Genomic DNA, 17,543 nt, shown 5'->3' with positions numbered 1-17,543 from the left:
CACACATCCATATTTACAGACTTATTCACACACACACACACACACACACACACACACACACACATCCATATTTACAGACTTATTCACACACACACACACACACACAGAGACACACACATCAACACACAAACACACAAAAAAAACACACACAGACACACACACACACACACACAAACACACGCAGAGAGACACACACACACACACACACACACACACAGAGACACACACATCAACACACAAAACACAAACACACACACAGAGCTCTATGTACCCTGAGTAACATTCAACCATCCAATGAGAGCTCTATGTACCCTGAGTAACATTCAACCATCCAATGAGAGCTCTATGTACCCTGAGTAACATTCAACCATCCAATGAGAGCTCTATGTACCCTGAGTAACATTCAACCATCCAATGAGAGCTCTATGTACCCTGAGTAACATTCAACCATCCAATGAGAGCTCTATGTACCCTGAGTAACATTCAACCATCCAATGAGAGCTCTATGTACCCTGAGTAACATTCAACCATCCAATGAGAGCTCTATGTACCCTGTAGATGTGGTTTAGGAGACTCTGACCTCTGGCCCGGTGATGTGCATCATCCCCGACACAGCTGAGGCGATGGAGTCATAGCCTGGACTCTGAGACTGAGGACCGGTCTGTCCATAACCTACACACACACACACACACACACACACACACACACACACACACAGACAGACACACACACACACACACACACACACACAGAGACAGACAGACACACACACACACACACACAGAGACAGACACACACACACACACACACACACACACACACACACACACACACACAGAGAGAGACACACACACACAGAGAGACATACACACACACACACACACACACACACAGAGTGAGAGACACACACACACACAGACACACAGAGACAGACAGACACACACACACACACACACACACAGAGACAGACACACACACACACACACACACACACACACACACACACAGACAGACACACACACACACACACACACACACACAGAGACAGACAGACACACACACACACACACACACAGAGACAGACACACACACACACACACACACACACACACACACACACACACACACACACACACACACACACACAGAGAGAGACACACACACACAGAGAGACATACACACACACACACACACACACACACACACACAGAGTGAGAGACACACACACACACAGACACACAGAGAGAGACACACACACACACACACAGAGACACACACACACACACACAGAGAGAGACACACACACACACACACACACACACACACACACACACACACACACACACAGAGATTACTGCCTCTGTGCCAGTGGGCTGGTTTCTCTCTCTGACCTGAGAGGAAACACAGCAGGGAATCAAACCGTCGACCTTTCAGAGTTCAGCCTCTTCCAGGAAAACCACATTCCAGCCCTGTGTTGAGTCTGCCGCTCTGACTAAACAACCAGATTGATTTCCTAAAGAGTCCGCACTCTGTTCAGTTCACATCAACAAAAAATCATTCCCAAAAATGCTTTTAAAATGATAAGCAGCCCACTGACGGGCCGGACAAACACAGACTGAGATCTCTGCTTCACACGTCGAGAGAGAAATCAACGAAGTCGGTATTTAAACATGCAAATATTATTCTAAGTGTCTGACAACATTATGAAAGGATCCCTACAGAGACAGACCTTTTAGTTAAAGAGTAAGATCCTTTTAGTTTAACATGGAACAGCCCCGAAATCACCATCACCAAACTACACCAGACTCCATGTAAATAATCAGTACTTTTATCATGGTAAAACACACTTCATTCAAAGTGGACAGAAACTAAATAAAACTACCAAAAGCCGTCTTGGTTCATCTTTCCACTGTTCCAACAATCACCACTCTGGTTTGGTTGAAATAAACCCTTAATTCACCCATTTACATGTGGAAATATGCTGGCTCTATACACGCTAAAATTACTGATTATTTACATGGAGTCTGGTGGGTTTGGCCCACTTTGTTTTTCACTAGCTACTTGATCCAAATTACTGAAAGTCCTGCTTCCAAACTATGATATTGATCAGCTTAAATTATTGATCTGAAAGAAAATGACTCCTGAAACTGGCCGGCGATATTTTAGCTGATACAATCTGTTAAAATATTCCCCAGATTGGCCCTGAGTGAGATCTTTAGCGTCGCCTGGGGACATCCCTGAGATAAAGTTTCCTGAATGTTGACTGTGATGGATCTTCTGTCTGCAGACGGACTTTGAGAGGTATGAAGTCAAACGAGTGGCTGTCTGGAAACAACAACTAATGGATGATTTGTAAAAACGATCAGCAGGAATGTGAACTTATTAAAACCACATTTGATACGTTTGATCGGCTGAACGACCATCCGTAACCGAGACAAACTAACGTCATGAAATCCAGTCTCTCTTTTGTTCCAAACTGACACAAACGACAGATTTTGGGGACATCAATCCACGAAGCATTTCCAGACAGCTCGGGATGAAACCAGGCCGTAAATCAGCCCGCTGCGTCCAGCTGCTGCAGCTTAATGAGGCCTCCTGGGTAATGTAGTGTTTTTCCTAAAGGATGGGAGGATGGGAGGATGAGTGAAGGGAAGACAGAGAGGAAGCTGGAGCAGAGAAACTTGAAGCCAGTTAGAAGACAAAAGGAGAGAAAGTGATCGTGTTGAAACTCAGAGACAGTTTGATCTTAACACTCAGGCTGCAACTTTTGGTTTTACACACACAACAAACATATATATATATATATATATATATACACACATACATATATACACACACACACACATATATATATATATATATATATATATATATATATATATATATATATATATATATATATATATATATATATATATATATATATATATATATATATATTAGGGCTTCAAAATAACGCGTTAATTTCGATTAATTAATCTGAGAAAAAATAACCCGTTAAAAAAAATAACGCAGATTAACGCAGATTAATCCATTCCATACTGACGTTTGACCCGGAGCCGTTCTAGCCTCCATTGGACTGTAAAATGAAGGAGGGAGACGAGAATGTGCTGCCTGGATCATTAACTGGAACATTTACTTGTAAAAATCTTCTTCCTGCCAACCCTGGCTACCGAAATCTGGAGCCACTGATATGTCTGCTCTTCTCTCTGGTGCTCTGAAGACGATACAGGCAACACAAACACCGCTGCACGGGACGCTAGTTAACACTATACTCAACAGCAGCTAACGTTAGCCTACCGCTAGCTAGTTAACACTATACTCGACAGCAGCTAACGTTAGCCTACCGCTAGCTAGTTAACACTATACTCGACAGCAGCTAACGTTAGCCTACCGCTAGCTTGTTAACACTATACTCGACAGCAGCTAACGTTAGCCTACCGCTAGCTAGTTAACACTATACTCGACAGCAGCTAACGTTAGCCTACCGCTAGCTAGTTAACACTATACTCGACAGCAGCTAACGTTAGCCTACCGCTAGCTAGTTAACACTATACTCGACAGCAGCTAACGTTAGCCTACCGCTAGCTAGTTAACACTATACTCGCCAGCAGCTAACGTTAGCCTACCGCTAGCTAGTTAACACTATACTCGCCAGCAGCTAACGTTAGCCTACCGCTAGCTAGTTAACACTATACTCGCCAGCAGCTAACGTTAGCCTACCGCTAGCTAGTAAACACTATACTCGACAGCAGCTAACGTTAGCCTACCGCTAGCTAGTTAACACTATACTCGACAGCAGCTAACGTTAGCCTACCGCTAGCTAGTTAACACTATACTCGACAGCAGCTAACGTTAGCCTACCGCTAGCTTGTTAACACTATACTCGACAGCAGCTAACGTTAGCCTACCGCTAGCTAGTTAACACTATACTCGACAGCAGCTAACGTTAGCCTACCGCTAGCTAGTTAACACTATACTCGATAGCAGCTAACGTTAGCCTACCGCTAGCTAGTTAACACTATACTCGACAGCAGCTAACGTTAGCCTACCGCTAGCTAGTTAACACTATACTCGACAGCAGCTAACGTTAGCCTACCGCTAGCTAGTAGCTGGATTAAACACGGTTACAATGCTGACAGCTAACGCTGAACGGTGTAAAGTGTGACTGTGTTTTACTGTAGAGGACTGTGACTCAACAGCAGGATGTAACAATCTGCAGCTGCCGAGCTGCCGTCGGAGGAACAACACAGACGGTGCGTTCAATAAACTGGTAAACTACAGCTTCGTGGTGCATTTGAAGTTATTGTAAATGTTCTTGGTGGTTGTTTTTGTCGTTCAACAGCAATTTACTAGTGAAATAAGTTATTGTTATAGTTATACATTGTTATTAAATCATTTAATTTGACCATATGGCCTTAGCAATAAACAAGCCGTTCTTTAATGTCACCAACTGTTGTTTAGTACCCTTTGTTTTCTTTTCTTTTTTTACTTTCTTAAGAAGTATCGGTTCAGGCACCGTTAATTATGTATGCGATTAATTTCGATTAATTAATCACAGAGTCTGTAATTAATTAGATAGATTTTTTTAATCGATTGACAGCCCTAATAAATATATATATAAAAAACAAATAATAAAATTTAAAACTTTTTTTTCAACGTTTTGGTCGTCTTTTTCAACACTTTTGTCGCTTTCCCCCCCAATGTTTTTGTCACTTTTTTGTTAATTATATTTTTTTGTTATTGTTTTTTTTATTATTTCTGTTCTTGACGTTTTTGAAGCTTTTTCCAAGTTCTTTGATCTTTTTTTTATTTTTCCAAACACTATAACATTGAAGGTCTTTGGTGTTTTTTGCCCCCAACGTCTCCTCCCAGGCAGCGCGGCAAGGGTTACCGTCCGTCCACACCGCCGCCGACTTGATCTTCTAAAGATACAGGAAGTCATTCATTTTCAATGGAAGCTGCTTCTCTCAGCTGCAAGGAGCGGAAAATCTGTCGGCGTCACGTTTTGGGCGTTTTGAGCGACCAGAGCGTCAATCAGAAAGTTGAAAGTAGGTCAACTTTATGGTAATGAGCTATGACGCGGTTCAGCGGCAACCAATCAGAATATAGACGTCCTTCGCGCTGGCTGATCCCAGAGAAACATACGATGTAAACTTTGGTTCCTACCAAAACATTAGTTCAGAGAAAAAGGAGGAGAAGCTCATCATGGCCGTTGCTGGGTTCCCTATCATTTATGATATTTGCGTATAGGGACCAGTTAACGTTACCTGCCGGTCACATGGTCTCTAAACAGTCCGCTCACGGTGAAGTCCTGCACGGATCAACAGCTGGCGGCTGCTCGCTCTGCCTGCACGCTGCTGCGGTTCAGCGGCTAACGAGCGAGCTAACTGCTAACAGACACCGCTGAGACCAACAACCAATACACATTCTGTCATTATATATGTCATTTATAAAAGGTTTCTAGTGTCAGTGTATTGGCCGTGCAGTGGCTGCTTGATCTTTTTCCATGATGAACATAGAATGCTGCTACGTCAGAGCGGCCAAAGCCTCAAACAGCTTCCCCGGACTTTCTGACCAGCGTCCTCGACCGGGCGGCCAGAGCTTCTTTACAGCTCAAGTCGGCGGTGGTGTGGACGTACAGTAAAATCTGATAAATATCTTTTAAACTGACCTTTGTTGATCTGAAATGAAGACAGATTCAGCAACTGCACGGCCTATTTCTCTCTTAAAATGTTTTCAGAAACACGTTTCGGTGAACTATTTTAGTCCAATATGAGATCGTATTCTGAACGAGCCGCCATGACAGTCTGGCTGTGAATTTCTGGAGAAACCAGACCCACGTGACGCGTTCGTCCAATCAGCTGCCGGTATTCATTTTCTGGAAAACAATACAGAGCAGCGCCGCCTGCTGCTATGGAGACGTATTACGTTTCGCGCACACGCAGAGCGTACACTCAAGACTGCGTCCCCTCAGTGTGTTTTGAGGCACTTCTTTGGACCTCGGGGACCCGACTGATCAGTCCGACTGACTTTACTGCCGACGGTCGGCCGTCTGGTTGCTGTGTAACAGCTCTGAAAGACCCCACACATCCTGCACACACTCTCTCTAACCTCCTCCCCTCTGGGAGGCGCTACACATCCCTGATCACAGAAACAACCAGACACAAGAACAGCTTCTTCACACTGCCATCACTCTCCTGAACACTTGATAAGTGGGATCATCCCCACTTTAGCCACTGACCCACTTCTCTACACATTACATACTTATCATTCCAATATGCATCTTGCACACTACTTTGCACTATTACTTTTTGCACTTTACATCCCACTCCATGTGTACTTGTCTTATTTGTATTTTTGTATATTATGTTGATACACTATGTGCCTATATGTATATTGTTGTCTCTATTGTACAGTATGTGTCTATATTACTATTAGAGATGCACCGATTACAACTTTCTAGGCTGATTCTGATTTCTGATTTTCTTTGAGTTAGACCAGCTGATTCCGATTTTAGCCGATTCTGATTTCATTTTTTCTAACCACTTTACAGCACACACACATATTTATTTTCTATCTTTTCTTTAATAGAACATGTGTTGAACAGATAATGGATCACTATAAAATAGAACTATATAAATTACTCCTGGTGTGGGACATTCACACACATCTAAAGAGCAATGTTAGAACCATTTCCTTCTTTTCACATCAATATCAACTAAAGAAATGTGATTTAGGTTTTTGGTGTCGTCCCTCCACGCCCTACTTTCTCCTTGCAGGTGTTGCATGTTGTAAACTTGTTATCTTCTGCACACACGCTGAAGAATTCCCAAACAGCTGACATGTTGCAGGTTAATTCACCAGGTTCCTACATGTGGAGAATAGCGCCGACACGCGCTTCACACCGCGAGCGGGTGCCGTGGCGTCCGTGCTGTGGCGTCCGTGCCGTGGTGTCCGTGCTGTGGCGTCCGTGTGTGCGTGCGTCCTTGAGAACTGTAACTGGTATAACTTATGTTGTCAGTTAATTGGAGCGTTGACCAGCATGACATCACCATATGTCAGACTGACCTGCTGGTCGCCGGTCATGGCCGAGCACGTGAAAACCGGCCAATTCCGGTCACCGGCCGCTCTATCGGTGCATCTCTAATTACTATTTGTCTACTGAATGTTTACTGCTACATGTCTATTTGTTGAATGCATAGAGAGTTAACACCTACCAAAGTCAAATTCCTTGTGTGTGTACAGTAAGTATACTGATATAAAACTGATTCTAAAAGGTGTGGCCGACCGTAGTTACTACTTCCTAAAGATATTTTGGTTATAAAACCCTGAAGTATCCTGTATCATAAACACATGTCTGGTCACAGAATCTGTGCAGTGAAAGAGCTGATGAATGTCTGCATGAAACCAGCATGAAGCAGTCAGTGGTGTAATGTGTGAAGTCTTCATGTGGAGTCCAGCGACATCTAGTGGCCGAGTCTGACAACTGCAGCTCTCTATCTCTGTAGGGATCCTTTCATAATGTTGTCAGAAACTTAGAATAATAATCTGAGTCTGTCAGCAGCAACAACACAACTTTTAGTGGACGCTAACTGCTGCTGAACATCAGTCCTGTAGGGTTACATTACAGCCCGGTCTGTGGCTGCTGGTTACAGCGTTCACTCTTAACATAGGGTCCAGGTTGAAAAAAACAGTAGTTACCCTTTAAATGTTCAGCACTGGCTTTAACCAAAGAGACTTCCTCTCACATGTATCTAATCCAGAGTGAGTCCACCCACAGTTTCTGCCGCCATGCGCTGCACATTAGCCTTCCCGTTAAAGCCCACCCTTCCCTGTTTTCGGTGCGACTGCGGCGTGCAGCTGCTCCAGATTACCCAGCCGCCACAACAGTTGTGCCAGCAGAACCACTTCCTGCTGAGGAGGGCGCACCACCGCCTGTTAACCGTAATGGGCCTTTAAACGAGACTCAGACACAAGTCAGGACTCAGGGAAGAGAGGCAAACAACAGCTGAGAGAAGAGAAAACACAAGATCTGGTGGCCGGGTGGGCTCAGCGGGTAGAGCAGGCGCACATAAACACAGAGGTTTATGCCTAGACGCAGAAGATCCAGGGTTCGAATCCGACCTGTGACGATTTTGTCTTCCCCCTCTCTCTCTCCCCTAGAGCTGGGCAATATATTGATGCTATATCGACATCGTGATACGAGACTAGATACCGTCTTAGATTTTAGATATTGTAATTAGAGATGCACCGATAGAGCGGCCGGTGACCGGAATTGGCCGGTTTTCACGTGCTCGGCCATGACCGGCGACCGGCAGGTCAGTCTGACATATGGTGATGTCATGCTGGTCAACGCTCCAATTAACTGACAACATAAGTTATACCAGTTACAGTTCTCAAGGACCCACACACACACGGACGCCACAGCACGGACGCCACGGCACGGACGCCACGGCACGGACGCCACGGCACGGACGCCACAACACGGACGCCACGGCACGGACGCCACGGCACGGACGCCACGGCACGGACGCCACGGCACGGCACGGACGCCACGGCACGGACGCCACAACACGGACGCCACGGCACGGACGCCACGGCACGGACGCCACGGCACGGACGCCACGGCACGGACGCCACAGCACGGACGCCATAGCACAGACGCCACAGCACGCTCTCTTTCTCCTTTCTCTCAACTTCTCCGCCGTGTGTCGGCGCTATTCTCCACATGTAGGAACCTGGTGAATTAACCTGCAACATGTCAGCTGTTTGGGAATTCTTCAGTGTGTGTGCAGAAGATAACAAGTTTGCAATATGCAACACCTGCAAGGAGAAAGTAGGGCGTGGAGGGACGACACCAAAAACCTAAATCACATTTCTTTAGTTGATATTGATGTGAAAAGAAGGAAATGGTTCTAACATTGCTCTTTAGATGTGTGTGAATGTCCCACACCAGGAGTAATTTATATAGTTCTATTTTATAGTGATCCATTATCTGTTCAACACATGTTCTGTTAAAGAAAAGATAGAAAATAAATATGTGTGTGTGCTGTAAAGTGGTTAGAAAAAATGAAATCAGAATCGGCCTAGAAAGTTGGAATCGGTGCATCTCTAACTGTAATATCGTAAAAGGCTTAAGTTCTGTGTTCCTGGTTTTAAAGGCTGCATTACAGTAAAGTGATGTACTTTTCTGAACTTACCAGACTGTTCTAGCTGGTCTATTATTTGCCTTTTCCCCACTTAGTCATTATATCCACATTACTGATTGATTTATTGTATCTAAAATCTAATTGTGAAGTTGTTTTGTTAAAGCACCGATTGTCAACCCTAGAATATCGTCACAACATCCACATTGACGTATTTGGTCAAAAATATTGTGATATCAGATTTTCTGCATATCGCCCAGCCCTACTCTCCCCTTTCTCACCTAGCTGTCCTGTCCATTAAAGGCGGAAAAGCCCAAAATATTATCTTGCACCCGGCGCAGCGCAAAGCCCGACGCAAGTGTCTTTGCTAGTTTCAGACAGACGCAGTTGTCAGTTTCCCGTCCAGCGCCCACGTCGTTTAAAAAGCTTTTTTCTAATGTTTTTGTCACGTTTTTGTCGATGTTTCCTGAGACTTTCTTCACTTGCTAATTTATCTTTTAAACTGACAAACATCATGCGTGTAACTCATGGCTCAATTCAAACAGGATCAGCACATTACGTGTCTCTTCCCGGTCACTACCGGACACATTTCTTACTAAAGAGTCGACAAATACCGTATTTTCCGAACTATAAGTCGCATTTATTTAGAAATTTATTTCACAAAATCTAAGACCAAGAACAGGAAAGGCAAGTTATTAAACTACACAACAGCACACAGAACAAGGGGCTGAATACGGTAGGTGTCCGGTATGTTAACGTAACACATTAACAGTTATTCAACTATACAACAGAATACAGATCAACTACCAGGGCGTGGAGACGTAACTGCAGCGTTGACAAGCCTCTCCCAGCAGGACGCTGTTCAAGCACCCATCTGTGGACTCGTTCCTCCAGCTCTGGCCATCTTGATTTCAGCGCGCGATTAGCCGATTAGCCGATTAGCTTTCTTTGTTTTCTTCATTGCAGTAAGACTAACCTTCTCGCCAGTCCCTCACAAGTTTCTCTCTCACTCCAAACTTTCTTTCTGCTGCTCGATTACCGTTTTCGGCTGCATATTTTACTACCTGCAGTCACCTGCAGTTTCTTTTCTTTCTCAGTTGTCTTTAGGAGCAGCATATAGTTGTCACAAGCCTAGAGCGCCTCTCGCGGCTGTAGATGGTAATGTTTTCAGCATGAAATAACATTTAAAAACATGTTAAATTATATATATTTTGATATATAAGTCACATCTGACTATAAGTCGCAGGACCAGCCAAAGTATGAAAAAAGTGTGACTTATAGTCCGGAAAATACGGTAGTTATAAACGAACGTGTTCAGCTCGCGCTTCGCCAAACTGCTCAGTCGCGGTTATTCTGAACAACGGTCCACTTCTGGGATTCTGCCGGATGTCCGTCTCCTTCCTCTGTCTCTGTGTTGGCGTTCTAACCTCCGGCTGATTTGTGAGGACTATGGTTAACTGCTCCTCAGATCTCTGCAGGGTAAATCCAGACAGTTAGCTAGACTATCTGTCCAATCTGAGGTTTCTGTTGCGCGACTAAAACTACTTTTGAACGTCCACATGTTCCACCAAAACAACTTCCTTCCAGAGACTATTTAGCAGAGGCACCGTGGCTCCGTCTGGAGCTTAGCCCCGCCCACGATGATTGTGATTGGTTTAAAGAAATGCCAATAAACCAGAGCACGTTGTTCTCCCATCCAGGAATGCTGTGTGGACTAGTCAGACCTTCCTCCACAGAGCTGAGGAGGAAGGTCTGACTATGTCAGTTAGTCACCTGATATGGAGCAGTAGATGAGTGGGGGGGCAGTTAGTCACCTGATATGGAGCAGTAGATGAGTGGGGGGGCAGTTAGTCACCTGATATGGAGCAGTAGATGAGTCGGGGGTTGACTCTGCTCAGCTGATCGTATCCTAAACCCATCTGATGGAGTTTCCCTGGGAGGTAGTTCTCTACCAGCACGTCACACACTCCTGCAAGCTGAGACACACACACACACACACACACACACACACACACACACACACAGATAAAGACACACACACACAAATACACAATGACAAAGACAGATGCAGACACGCACACGCACACGCGCACACACACACACACACACACACACAATGACAAAGACGCGCACACACACACACACACAGACAAAGACACACACAAATACACAATGACAAAGACAGACGCATACACAAAGACGCGCGCACGCACACACACACACACACAAATACACAATGACAAAGACAGAGGCAGACACACACACACACACACACACACGCACGCACGCACACACACACACACACAGATAAAGACACACACACAAATACACAATGACAAAGACAGACGCAGACACACACACACACGCACGCACACACACACACAGACACACACACACGCACGTTAAAAACTAAACAAAATTATTTTTTATAGTAAACCATGTTACCATTTCTCAGTGTGGTATCAGAGAGTCTGATTGGATATTCAGGTGAGGGTGAGAGGTGTGTGTGGAGTCTGATTGGATATTGGTGCGTCAGGGTGAGAGGCTGGTACCTCCTGGATGACGCCCGCTCCTCTGGGATGCTTCAGGTCCACACAGATACTCTGAAATCACATAATCACAAGCTCATCCCCCTATCATTCAGTCACAGCTTGTATTATTACATTCTCTTTCTGGGCCGCCCGTAGTCTCATTTCATTTCTATAATAATAGAGTTGAAAGACTGTCAGGTTATTTTGTTGATGCAGTGAGAGACTGTAAACAGTCAAGGCTGCATTTGGATGCTTCAACACCTGTTTTTAAATATATTTTATATCCACGTTCCTTTATTCAAATGATTGGGTGAACCTTTGACATTCAGTCCTTCCAGAAAAATGTGTTTAGTTAGTTTTTTTGTGATAGTTTTGGGCAAAAATCCTTGATTATGCGGCACGTTTTCTTAAAAAATGCGATGGAATATGCGGGGTATTTATGCAATTTTATCCGATGAAATTGCGGGAACTTGCAAAAACTGCGGTTCCATCACGGCTTCATCGCGGGGTTTGCAGCTTTTCGATGATGTTCACGTCGCGTAATTACGTCACTTCATAACGTTCCCATGGCAACAGGGGGAAACGGCTGCTCTTGTGTGAAGTAAACGCAACATTTTTCAACTTTCTGCTAAGATATATGGGACTTTTTTGCAACGAAAATGCGGGGATTATGAAATCATGCAAGTCCCGCATATTTTCGCGGAAATCTGCAATTTATGCGGCGAAAGTGCGGCGTATTTGAAAAAATGCGGCCCCCGAAATAAATATGCAGACTTTGGCTGATTATGCATTGAATTATGAGATCGTATAATCGCGTTTTTCTGGAGGGACTGAACATTTAAAGGTCCCATATTCTGCTCATTTGTAAGTTCATACTTGTATTTTGGGTTCAGACTAGAGCATGTTTCCATGATTTAATTTTAAAACACTTTATTTCTGTCTGAATACACCTGTACCTGAAACGCTCCGTGTTACCGCCTGTCTCTTTAAAAGGTCATTTCAACCCTATGTTCCTGTGTTTTGTGTGTAAGTGACTGATGAGAACAACAATCTTTCAAACTGGTCCAGTATTAAGATCGCTGTAACCAGCAGCCACAAACCGGGCTGTAGTGTAACCCTACAGGACTGATGTTCAGCATCAGTTAGCGTCCACTAAAAGTTCTGTTGTTGCTGCTGACAGACTCAGATTATTATTCTAAGTGTCTGACAACATTATGGAAAGGATCCCTACAGAGATAGACCTTTAAAATCCCTTCAAGACCTTTCTGTTTAACCAGAAACAGCTCTGAGGTCGCTAGCGCTAAACCCACCAGACTCCATTTAAAAAAACAGTACTTTTAGCGTGTATAGAGCCAACATACTTTCACATGTAAATCTGTAAACTATGTGTTTATTTCAACCAAAACTAGAATTGTGACAGTTGGAAAAGTGGAAAGACGACCCAAAACGGCTTTTCATAATTTTATTTTGTTTCTGTCCAGTTTGAATATAGTGTGTTTTACGATGCTAAAATCACTGTTTATTTACATGGAGTCTGGTGGGTTTAGCGAACGCAATTTCACGGGTGTTTTTATGTTTAAAAAAAGGATCTTACTCTTCAACAGAAAGGTCGACCTCCTTAGAAATCCTTCCCATAATGTTGTCAGACACAGAATATTAATCTGAGCCTGTCAGCGGCAACAGACCTTTATGAATGTAAATAAAGCTGAACAATTGTCCTATTAACTTACATTTTAGTATGTTTTTTTGTTTAATACTGGGCCAGTTCCAGAGATTGTTGTTCCATCAGTCACTCAGACACATCACCATGGGATAATAGGGTCCAGGTCCAACAAAACAGTACTTACACTTTAAGCCCCCCCGCCTGAAAAAGACCATAGAAGTGACACCAAACATATGTTTTTATTTTCAGTGTTGCAGAAAGATAATATCTCTGCTTACACATATTTATTTTCTCTTAACATCCTAGATTATATATATTTATAGGACATAGACTGTGATCTCTGATCTCTGCAGGGAGACTTCTACAGAAACAACCTGAAACCACGGCACACATACTTTCTTGTTGCGGTTGACGCTGAGGAAATATGCGCTCTCTGCTCCGACAAACGGAGGACCCCAGGCTCTGGTGTCATCACCTGCACCTGTCCAACCAGAACACACACACACACACACACACACACACACAGTCACAATCCTTCACTCACACTCAGGGATGCAACATGAAGACACAAAGACACACACACACACACACAGAGACAAACACACACACACACACAGACACACAGAGACACACACACACACACAGGGACAGACACAGACACACACACACAGAAACACACACAGTAACAATGCTGCACTCACTCTCAGGCAGAGACACACACACACACACACACATACACAGACACACACACAGACACACACAGACACACACACACACACACACACACACACACACCCCCCCCCGACTCACCAGGTCTCTCCACTTTGATGACCTCGGCCCCCAGGTCTCCCAGGATCATGGTGGCGAAGGGCCCGGCCAGAACTCTGCACACGGTTCAAACATCTTGTCACTTTGACATCATATCTAGAGTCCTTCATCTCCCACGCTGCACCCAACCCACCGGTGGAATGGAGCCTAGTACTAATACTTTGGTACTGTACTCAAGTACAAGTTTCCTGTATCTGTACTTGACTTTATTTATATCTCAGCTCTGGGTTGCAGCAGCTGTGTGTAAATTCAAACGTAGACTAGTTGGAGCGTTAAGTTGTGACTCAGGTTGGAGTTTAGGTGCTACTAACATTTGGAGGGTGTCCCAGGATCATGGAGGTAAAGGTCACCGGACACAACTCTGCACACGGTTTTCAACTTGTCATTTGACCTCTGAAAGCTGAATATTACTGCAGTATTCAGACCCACTCTTACCTTGTCAGGTCCTGAATATTACTGCAGTATTCAGACCCACTCTTACCTTGTCAGGTCCTGAATATTACTGCAGTATTCAGACCCACTCTTACCTTGTCAGGTCCTGAATATTACTGCAGTATTCAGACCCACTCTTACCTTGTCAGGTCCTGAATATTACTGCAGTATTCAGACCCACTCTTACCTTGTCAGGTCCTGAATATTACTGCAGTATTCAGACCCACTCTTACCTTGTCAGGTCCAGGACTGTGAGGCCCTCCAGTGGCCGAAGCTGTTCTCCTGTTGACATTAAATGGAGACGCTGAAAGTTTCTTTTCTGTCTTGGTTTCTTCTTCCACCACTTCCGGTTTATAACGTGAAGTTAATCATCAAACCTGTCAGTCTGCAGTTCATTAACTTGATAAAGTAATAAAAGTTGAAGTAGTCTGTTAATGTGAGAGCCCAGAGTTTAATAAAGTCTATTTTCAGAGATATTTGAGAGTCAGGGTTCATACGTATTTTAACCAATACCTTTCCATGACTTATTCCTGAAAATGTCAGTCGACATTATACAAATCTGTGTTAAAGTTTACCCTCAGAGGTTTAACAATAAACAATGTATGTGGTTCATAGTGGACTTTTCCAAAACTTTCTGGGTCTTTTTATGTTTCCAAAACCTTTCCAGGAGCCTGAAATTAGCATTATTCAAATTCCACAACTTTTCCAGGTTTTTATCAAAACGTATGTAGAGTTTTTAGAGATTAGCAGACTGATCAGTGACAGCTGGAGGCTAACAGGACTGGGTGGCTAACACTAGCCTGCTAGCTGTAGCTACACACAGCACACAGTAACCATAGCAACGGTACCTGTCTGTGCGCCTGACAACCGCCGTCCTCCCACCGGGTGATTCCTCCGCAGCTGTGACGTGAAACCAACCGGACAAAGAACCGAAAAACGGCGTTTCACTGCTCTGAAAGAAGAAGACATCTTCCCACCTGTTAGGGTCAAGATACTACACTTCCGGCCTCGCTTTCACAATAAGAGTCTGGAGGAGAGCAGCAGCCTCGCTTTCACAATAAGAGTCTAAACAGATACCTCCTAAAAATCTTTATGGTTGCGAGCAAAAAAGCCATAACAAGAAGATGGCTCAACACGGAACCTCCCACGCATAGGCACCGATACCGTGGGTGCTCCGGAGCTCGAGCACCCCATGTGTGCCAGACTGCCAGTCGGCTCCATTCATTTAAAATTAAACATTGCAGTTGGTGCTAATATAAATGGAGCATCTGTCATAGTGTGCCTAGGCTACTAGACAGGTGGAACTGATTCTTAATTTCCCACCAAGCTGATCGCGGTTACGTCTTCATCTCCAATATCTGTAGGCGATCTGTGAGAAGTGGAGCTGTCCTGAGGTGAAAGATAGTCTACTTTACGGCTCTATTATCGAGATAATAGGCGTGTGTGTTCGTGGCGGCCGCTGTCCATTTCCTAAGGTTCTGAAATGCAAACATTTTTTGACTACTTTTTTTTAAAGGGCGTGCGCCCGTGAGCACCCACGGAGGAAAACATAAATCGGCGCCTATGCTCCCACGGCTGACCAGTGGAGAGTCATAATTAAAGATATCCAAACTATGGAGCTACTGACTTTTCGCCTCAGATTACAAAGGAACAAAAGTGATGCCCTCTGGGAAACATGGAAGCCTATATTATAAGAAGGGGTGATATATAGCCTGCCTTAATGCCTTGTATATTTTGGTTAAGGAGAGCAATGGCCATATCGTTGTAATCAATGGCGACCTACTCGCATCCCCACAATGTATGCAATTATGTACATGAGTATGTTTCAACTTTTTGGACATATGGTAGTAAGTGAACACGTTCATGTATGTGTTCAGGTGTGCAGACATGTGTGTGCATTTCTTCTGTTTTTGTTCCCATTCTTTTTACAAAAACTTGAAAAATAAAGTATTAAAAAAAAGGAGAGTCTAAGGAGAGCTGCAGAAAGAAATATGGAAATATGGACATTTGCTGCTTTTCTCTGTTTATATTATATTAAACTAAATATATTTGAGTTTCAGACAAGACAAGACATTTACAGACTTCACCTGATGGACATTTTCTCATATTTTCTGACATCTTATAGACAAACGATTAATGGATGACTCTAGAAAATAATCCTGAGATGAATGAATAATAAAATAATGGTTAGTTGCAGCCCTAGAACTGAATGAATCAGGACTTTTTCTCCAAGTCCAGCCTCAGTTGTTGCCTCTCATGTTCTGAACATTGGAGTCACAGAGCTAAGAATATATATTTTAAGATAAACTCCTAATCATGTTCACTATACACATCATCACTATTCATCTGTCCGCTGCACATAGACTATATTATGTTTTACCCATCCTGCACTCAACCATTCAGCCTCTTTTCTCTCATGTTAAACTACTATTTAGTTTGTATTTGTTGTTTATTTCATAATAGTGTTTAATATATGTGTTTGTGTACAGTATGTATGCACCAACCACCGAGGTAGATTCCTCGTCAGTGTAACTTCCAGTGGCAGAAATTTAGAGGAAAGGCCAGATGGTGAAGTCAGCCTTCAGCTGGTAGTTTGTTGCTGTGGACAGCAGGTGGAGCTGTTGCATCAACAATGAGCCGAGACTCCAACACACAACAGCATGGCTGTTTCTCAATCTCAAAAATTAACTCGCAAATTCACAAGCACAGAAAACGCTGTAAACAGTTTGAGACGATGCCTTCTTCCTGTTGTTGCTCACCACCCCCATTGATTGTATTAAAACAATCTCCGGACAAGAAAACCTCATAATGCTACAACTATTGCAATAATATTGAAAAATAAAACGTATTGAGCTTTAATTTTATTGTTTATGGTTTAGCTCAAACACGCCTTACTTATTCAAAAGAGTGGAACGTGATCCCGACTATTATTAGTGGATT

General features: G+C 43.7%; 1 protein-coding gene across 2 annotated transcripts in view; it reads right to left on the bottom strand.

The window, feature by feature from the left end:
* The window catches only part of sugct (succinyl-CoA:glutarate-CoA transferase), a 71,511-nt gene extending 55,881 nt beyond the window's left edge, over nt 1–15,630 (bottom strand). Inside the window, exons 1-7 of one of the 2 annotated variants that reach the window (XM_035998187.1) lie at nt 15,452–15,630; nt 14,837–14,885; nt 14,154–14,227; nt 13,739–13,824; nt 11,702–11,752; nt 11,005–11,125; nt 581–672 (exon numbers count right to left, since the gene is read on the bottom strand). In XM_035998187.1, coding sequence (XP_035854080.1) covers nt 581–672; nt 11,005–11,125; nt 11,702–11,752; nt 13,739–13,824; nt 14,154–14,227; nt 14,837–14,885; nt 15,452–15,572 — 594 coding nt within the window. In that variant the 5' untranslated portion in view covers nt 15,573–15,630. The remainder of the gene's footprint in view (nt 1–580; nt 673–11,004; nt 11,126–11,701; nt 11,753–13,738; nt 13,825–14,153; nt 14,228–14,836; nt 14,886–15,451) is intronic. The other variant, XM_035998186.1, reaches the window with a different exon arrangement.
* Between the last annotated feature and the right edge of the window lie 1,913 nt (nt 15,631–17,543).

Source organism: Sander lucioperca, chromosome 23 (genome assembly GCF_008315115.2).
Source record: "Sander lucioperca isolate FBNREF2018 chromosome 23, SLUC_FBN_1.2, whole genome shotgun sequence".
NCBI lineage: Eukaryota > Metazoa > Chordata > Actinopteri > Perciformes > Percidae > Sander > Sander lucioperca.
The sequence above is the reverse complement of the archived record's forward strand: the minus strand, read 5'-3'. Positions and strand labels throughout refer to the sequence as shown.